Source organism: Sinocyclocheilus anshuiensis, unplaced genomic scaffold (assembly GCF_001515605.1).
Source record: "Sinocyclocheilus anshuiensis isolate Anshui unplaced genomic scaffold, SAMN03320099.WGS_v1.1 scaffold1392, whole genome shotgun sequence".
Lineage (NCBI taxonomy): Eukaryota > Metazoa > Chordata > Actinopteri > Cypriniformes > Cyprinidae > Sinocyclocheilus > Sinocyclocheilus anshuiensis.
The window spans coordinates 1,108,066-1,115,906 of record NW_015542476.1 but is presented as its reverse complement, the minus strand read 5'-3'; the positions used below and the strand labels follow the sequence as shown (position 1 = coordinate 1,115,906).

At 36.8% G+C, this 7,841-nt stretch overlaps 1 protein-coding gene across 5 annotated transcripts in view; it reads right to left on the bottom strand.

Annotated features, from left to right (window-relative positions):
- The window catches only part of LOC107693862 (protein GPR107-like), a 28,382-nt gene extending 24,755 nt beyond the window's left edge, over window positions 1-3,627 (bottom strand). For 4 of the 5 annotated variants that reach the window (XM_016493393.1, XM_016493395.1, XM_016493396.1 and 1 more), the window contains exons 1-9: window positions 3,460-3,627; window positions 3,144-3,266; window positions 2,150-2,200; window positions 1,739-1,827; window positions 1,491-1,633; window positions 830-858; window positions 672-737; window positions 414-536; window positions 182-315 (exon numbers count right to left, since the gene is read on the bottom strand). In XM_016493393.1, the coding sequence (XP_016348879.1) occupies window positions 182-315; window positions 414-536; window positions 672-737; window positions 830-858; window positions 1,491-1,633; window positions 1,739-1,827; window positions 2,150-2,200; window positions 3,144-3,266; window positions 3,460-3,558 (857 nt within the window). In that variant the 5' untranslated portion in view covers window positions 3,559-3,627. The remainder of the gene's footprint in view (window positions 1-181; window positions 316-413; window positions 537-671; window positions 738-829; window positions 859-1,490; window positions 1,634-1,738; window positions 1,828-2,149; window positions 2,201-3,143; window positions 3,267-3,459) is intronic. The other variant, XM_016493394.1, reaches the window with a different exon arrangement.
- Between the last annotated feature and the right edge of the window lie 4,214 nt (window positions 3,628-7,841).

Sequence of the window (7,841 nt, the reverse complement as noted above, 5' to 3'; positions counted from 1 at the left end):
AAAAAAAAAAAAAAAAAAAAAAAAAAGAGAGAGAAGTACACAGTAATCTGTACACAAAATCTGTTTTATTCATTTTACAGGAGACAATCAGAGACATGATTTTGCTGCTCTCTACTGGTCATTTCTTGTATGAAACTGTCAAATAGAAAATGTACATAATGTCTGTTATTGTAGCACTTACCTATGGGTACGCAAAACATGAATCCACAGCGTGCCGATGAGGAAGAAGAACATGGACATGCAGATGTAAAGCTTAGGTAAAGGAATCTCTCCCGCTGAGAGAAAGCTGTCTGGATTCTTCTCCTTGATGTTGATCTGAAATCATACTTACTGCTTGAGTATAGATTTGTACTGTATGACTTGTACTTCACTACATTTATGGCCATTGCATTTTAGAAATCAGAAACACTCACATCAATGCTGAAAGGCAGCATGTCTGACACAGAGCTGTCCTGGTTTATTGGCATGGAGTAGCAGTTGTAGAAATAAAAGTTATAAAGGCCTTGCAGCTCATCTGTTGTGACATTGAAGTAAAACTAAAACAAGAACAGGTCAGTCAATGGAGTGCACAATTGGGAAGATGTTAAAAGTACACCTAGAAATTAGTTCAGAACTAGCTTGATGTACTTCAGAGCCCCACGAGTTCTCAGCAAAACCACTTCATGTCATACCTGAAATGAGTAGATTTTGCCTTCGTTCTGAAGAGGATAGGTATCTTCTGCCTTGTTCTGGGGGGACTAACAACATCAAAATCAGTTAATGCAGAATTAAGACATTAAGAGTTATTTCAGACTAAATGCAGTCATAAATAATTAAAAACAGATCTCACCTCAACATCTCGCTTGGATTTAGAACCCGCTACAAATTAGTAGGAGAGAAACACAAAATCTAACTGAAAAGGAGACTGATACAAAACAGGAATGTAAAACCAACATTATAATTGCATGAATTAAAAGGCTTTCATTTACAACACAAATGGGATGAGAACATATATAGACTACTGTTTGAAAAGTCTCTTATGCTCACCAAGGCTGCATTTACTTAACCAAAAAAACAGTAGCATGGTAAATTATAAAACAACTGAATATATTTTAACCTGTAATTCCTGTGATGGCAAGCTGAATTTTCAGCACCCATTGCTCCAGTCTTCAGTGTCACATGATTCTTCACAAATCATTCTAATATGCTGATTTGGTGATCAAGAAACATTTCTTATTGTTATCAGTGTTGAACAGTTAGTTGGTGTAAATATTTATATTTTACCAGGATTCTGTGATAAATAGAAAGTTCAAAAGAACAGAATTTAGTTGAAATATAAATCTTTTGTAACAATATATATTTACTGTAATTATGATCAATTTAATGCATCCTTGCTGAACACAAGTATTAATTTTATTTACAAAAAAAAAAATCTTTCTGACCCCAAATTTGATATTGTACGGTAGTGTATCCCATGATGTGATATACAGTTCAAGATAAGAAAGACTTACTCTTAGACTGAGATTCATCATCTGGCCCCTTGTCTTGGAGATCTTGCCCCTTTTCAGCTGGCAGCTCCTCTGCAATGTTTTTGGGCACCACAGGTATGATGTTAGGAAACACTCCAGCCTCTGCTGAAGTCTTCTTCCTCACTCTGAGGATATTGCAAGTCATGACAGAACATTCATAAACTGGATAAAACTCCCAAAGAAATGAGGAATAAATAAAAAGTGTAAAGAGTTTAAAAAGTAAAACTCACAAGTTATTTTTGAAGTCCAGCAAGAGAAGCACCCCTGCAAAATTACTACTTGGATCTTTTTTCAGAGGACAGTAGTCAAGACCCTCGTCCTGTGTATTCATAAGAGAGGTCATTAATCATCTGACTCAGTTTGACTGACAATCATACAATGAATGACTGAATGTAATGTTAGCTTTAATCTAATAACTACATCATACTGTAATGCTATTATATCCTTAACTGACAAGATTGCCAAGTTACAGCGGTTAATTTATGCTAATACTAACTTCAATTAAGTTAATAAGACATTTAGCTTAAACTAACAATAACAATCTACAGACACATTTAGTACACAACACAACACTGATACCCAAACTACACAGCAACAGCACAGAAATACATTCAGATGGACATTCAAAGGCAGATACTGACCAGATATGAGGAGAAGCCATTATTGCTTGCACGATCTAGGCTAAACCCAATCTGCAATAAATAAATAAATGCATTTATAATAAAAAATTAATATAAATTAAAAAGATTATTGCAAGAAGAAACCCTACAGCCAGTTTTTCCCCATCAACATACTGCAGGTGACAAATATTTATTTTCATTTTCTGACAAGGAGAAATTTTCTCGTATATGGTTATCATTAATAACATCCGAGACATTTTCATATTGGTTTATTTGACCATATTATTATGGCGCAGTGAATGAATCTAATTTGACAGACACGAGAGAGAGAGAGAGAGAGAGAGAGAGGGTAAAACAGGAGACAGAAATCTACACAGCAAGAGCAGCTCCCAGCCACAAAGAAACGTCCCCCCTCCTCCAAGAAGCAGACAGGACTCGACCCCTGGAGCACCATCACAGAGCTACGCCGCAGCAGTCCAACAGCCACAAAACCCTGCAGCCGCAGAACTCAATCATATAAGACACCTGCTCAACATCATCTGCTCCAAACTGGTCAAATAATGTACAAGAGCAACACCTACACACACACACTTAAAATGACTCTATCAATATCAATGTGGAATATTCAAGGCTTGAATTCAACAGCCTTTGGACTAAAGAGTTCAAACACAGAATTTCAGAAGAGCATCAAAGAGATGGATATTATAATTCTACAGGAGACATGGAGCAGGGCAGACACCATCACCCGCTGCCCACCCAACTACAGAGAAATCATCCTACCATCACAAAAACTCAACACAGTCCGACAGGGAAGAGACCCAGGAGCACAAATCATCTGGTACAAATCACAAACCACAACCACATCAACACAGTAAAGCAAGGCAAATTATTTGTAAGCAGTCCAGCTGCAATTGCTTTGGCAATACAAATGTATAATTTTTGTCATGCCAATAAAGCACTCTTAAATTGAAATTGAAATTAATTGAGAGAGAGAGAGAGAGAGAGAGAGACTGACCGTGGAGCTGTCAATGTTGTCCGTCCTGCCATTAGTGAAGCTGAGGCTGTTCATGCTCATACTCATGTAACCATCTTTATAAAAGCCGAAAGTGTTCAGATGGACCCGCTGACGGATGTCATCCTGAGACAGAACGAGTCTGTTTAGCGGCGCACGAGATGCGTTTACATCATCACTATGCACTTTCATTATCACAACAAAACGGTTATGACTGGTTAATCTTAAAACAGCATCCGTTGCATTAAACAACAATGAAGGAAACACAGCGACTATAAGAATATCCTACAAAAACATTTAAAGCACAGCACACACATACCTTAAGTATGAGATGATGGAGTCGACATTGACTTTCTATGATAAGAGCCGTTATAATCGCATTAATAAGTGTAAACATACACCTCTTCACGGTCGCCATTTTTAAAACCGCTTAAAAAATAAGAACAGGTCAATTGTACTATTATTTCCGGTTCACGTTTAATAAACGACGCCCTCTAATGGAGTAAAGAGAGAGTTGTGAAATAATACCAGTCAGCTTGCATATAAAAGTTTCTAATCACCCATTTAGCAACAAAAATATCAGTCCAATTCCAAGTATACGCCAGCAAATGATCTCGGATCAGTTTTCTTCATTTTGTTAAGCAATGAAGGCTTTTATTCAGCAGGGATGTGTTAAATTGATCAAAAGTGATAATAAAGACTTGTATTGTTAGAAAATATTTCTATTTTAAATATGTGCTGTTCTTTTTAAATTTATTCATCAAATAATCCTAAAAACAAGTATAATAGGTTCCAAAAAAAAAATATTAAGCACCACAACTGTTTCCAACATTGATAATAAATCAGCATATTAGAATAATTCCTGAAGGATCATGTGACACTGAAGACTGGAGTAATGATGCTGAAAAATCAGCTTTGCATCACAGAAATAAATTATATTTTAAAGTAGGCCTATATTAAAATAGAAAACCATTATTTTAAATGGTATTATTATTTTACAATATTACTGTTTTTTATGTATTTTTGGTCAAATAAATGCAGCCTTGAGGAACAGAAGAGACTTCTTTAAAACACGTTAAAAATCCTACTGATGCCAAACTTTTGAACAGCAGTGTATGTGTCGATAAAGTAATTAAAAAATACAGTCATAATGGTCTTAAATAATCTTACATTTAGTGATACAAGATGTTTCTCCTGTTTTTGGAAACACTGGAATTAAAAGTCCGTATGTTTTTAAATAATGTTTGTTGTTTGTAAATGTATGTTTGTATGTTTTTACTTTTTTGATATGGACCTATGGGTCTGAAATCAAGAATTAATTGAATTAATCCAATAATCCCGAAATCTTTCACTTTAATACTCTAATGCAGGGGTTCTCAAAGTCTACATTTAAAGGTCCAAATCTGAATTTTTGTCAAAGGTCCAGACCGGAACAATTGGTTATTACAAAACTTGCTTTTAATAAACATACATAACATGCATAATATAATAATTTTTTTTTTTTTTTTAAATAAAGTGCAAAAGTGGCAAAACAATTAATTTAAGTGTCAGCAATAGAGGTCGACCGATAAGGGTTTTTCACTGGCCGATGCCGATATTTAGAAATCAGGGCAGCCGATGGCCGATACGTGATGCTGATTTTTGGCCGATATGTTTGGCCGATTTTTTTTTTTTTCTTCTTTATCTCATAAAAGCGAGTTTGAGTAAATGATTATTGCAGGGCACAAGATGGTAATAGTAGTAGTAGTAGTAGTAGTAGCCTAATTCATAGTAATAATACATGGCTCAAAGCACCTTCTCAAAACAGTTCTGAAGCATGCTTTTTGTTTATGTTTGCTGACAGACGCCAGTGTTTCCCACAGACTTGCAAAATTGATTCTCTGCCATCAGGAGGCGCTGTTGGAGCGGAGATATAGCGGTTTCCCCGGTAACGGCTGTAATCAAATACAAAACGCTATGAAAGACGAAATGAAAATGACATCAAAGCTTTTCTGAAGACGGTCGGTTCTTTTCAATTATACATTCATATAAAAACACCCGCGCTGCATTTTAATTTTGAAGCGTGCAGTGCTCAGTTTATTAAACGAAGTAAGTTAGAATCCTTTTGGAAAATCTATTTGTGGCGATCAGTTTTGATTCTGTGACAGACCGCCGCAAATAATTAATTGTATGGGAAACACTGGACACTGCTATAAGTCAAATGTCCATAATCTAAGTGATAACAAAAGTAAATAAATAAAAAAAGCACTCATATTAGCGGTGAAATGTCGTCCGATTATGTCAAACGTCATATGCTCACTGGATGTCATGACAACAAATGTCATGAAGGGGAATGCCAAGATGGCAGCGGTGTGAATGGTCACGTTTTATACGCGTCTAAGTAGTTTGAGGAGGTTGAAGCTAACAAACTGAAATTTGAGTATGTAAAGTTACTTTTTTGAAAATGTATGCTTTTTCGATATTTTTTTCTGGCAATACTTGCACCTTCTGACGTGATATAATGGGCAAAAAAAGGAAAAATCAGTCCCTTCACGAAAGCGCTATACTAGCTGGACACCTCATGGAAGAATGCTGCACGGAGTCGACCGACATGGAGAATATTAATCTTGAAACAGAAATCGGTGCCAATGATGAGGTTCTTGCGAGGCCTATTTGCTCTACACCTGGGGTGTCAATCTCAATTCCTGGAGGGCCAGAGCGCTGCAGAGTTTAGATTCAACCCTAATTAAACACACCTGATCCAACTAATCAAGTCCTTCAGGCTTATTTGAAAACTACATGGTATGTGTGTTGGAGCAGGGTTGGAACAAAACTCTGCAGGGCTCCGGCCCTCCAGGAATTGAGTTTGACACCCCTGCTCTACACCATCCAAGAATCTTGTGAGATCAAAAGGCATGAACGAAGTTTCCTTATCTACACTCCTTGACGCGATTCAGAAGCTAACTGCTAAAGTGGGTGAAACACACGACAAGGTGATCTCCATTGATAAAACGGTTGCCGTTTCTTGCGGAAAACTTGACAAACTGTCTGAAAAAGTCTCCCACATGAGTGAAGAGGTCAAGATGCACGCTGTCAAGATCGTTCAACTTGAAGATATTAAGATTAAGGAATTGCGAGTTGAAAATGTAAGTCTGAAAGAAAGCTTCGATGAAATGCAACGGTACTCACGTAGATGGAATCTCAAGCTACAGGGGTCCCCAGAGCGCGACGGAGAAGATGCGAGAAGCGTGACAATCGACATCCTAAGAAAGATGGTCCCTAGTATCCAGAACGAGTTGGATGATGTAGTTGATGCTGTACACCGCCTGGGGCTACGGAGATCCGACAGAGCACCTCGTAACATCATCATGCGTTTTACCATGCGAACCTGAGGAGGGGAAGAAGGTTTCATGGAAGGGTCCCCATGCTTTTGTCGCTGGGAAAAAAATTGAACTTTACCCTTGAGATGTACAACGTACTATTTTATATTCGCAGCTTATCTTCATGGAGCAACTTAATTTGAATTTAACTTGAGAATTGCGCGTGAATAGTTTTTCACGTTTTACTGACTTTACTTCACGTGTTCTTCTCATGAGTTGCGCTTGATCAGTTTTTCATTTACAAACAGCCTTCAAAGAGCATTCCAATTGAACGTTTAATTTGTGCTCGGACAGACTAATTTCTTTATTTGCAGACTACCTTCATGGAGCATCTGCAGTCGAACTTGACTACTGAGCTGTGCATGGTCAAACAAACTCTAATTGCAGATCGCTTTATGGAGTAAAGTGAACGTTTTATACTCTGTTGTGGTTCCTTCATCACAAGTAAGTTATGCCTTCCCATACAGTTGCACTGTTGCCGAAGTTATAGGGTATGTGCTAGCTTTAACTACCTCTTTGTCGACGCAGTTTTACAGCGGTAAGCTTTAAAACCTTTGTGTGTTCTTGTTAGTGTTCTTATTCAAGTTACTCTTTCCTGTTTTATTAAAAAAAAAATAATAATTTCTCCTATGCAAATGCAAGACTTGGAGTTGAACTGAGTATTATCTCGTTAAACACTCGTGGCTTGAGAGATCTCACTAAAAGAAAGGCCTTATTCTTATACTGTAGAAGAATGAATGCTGACTTAATGCTGTTACAAGAAACTCATTCCTGTGAGAGTGATGTTCGTTTTTGGAAATCACAGTGGGGTGACAAGGCCTACTTTAGTCACGGATCTAACCACTCCGCTGGGGTTCTCACTTTGATTAACGAATTTAAAGGAGATATTGTTGAATCGTTGATTTCTACGGAAGGAAGATGGGTTATTCTTGTCACTAAACTTGATAATGCTACTTTTATAATATGTAATATATATGGCCACAACTTAAGATCTGCCAACAAGTCTCTTATTTTTTTTATTACAGAGGAATATTGAAGCTTTGGAAAATAAATATCAACAAGCCTTTATTATTATTGCTGGAGATTTTAATGATGTATTAGATAATTAATCTGACAGATTTCCTCCTAAAATAGGCCTCGCAAATAATATTATCTGTACTTTGTATGATTATTTTCATATTGCAGATGCATGGCGCTTTTATCACCCTGATGTAAAGGAATATACTTGGAGTAATAATTTGTTGTCCTCTAAATCTAGAATATACTCTTTTTTTTTTATTTCTCAACAGTTACTGCAATATGTGTTTGATGTCTGTCACCAGTATGCTCCATTCTCTGACCA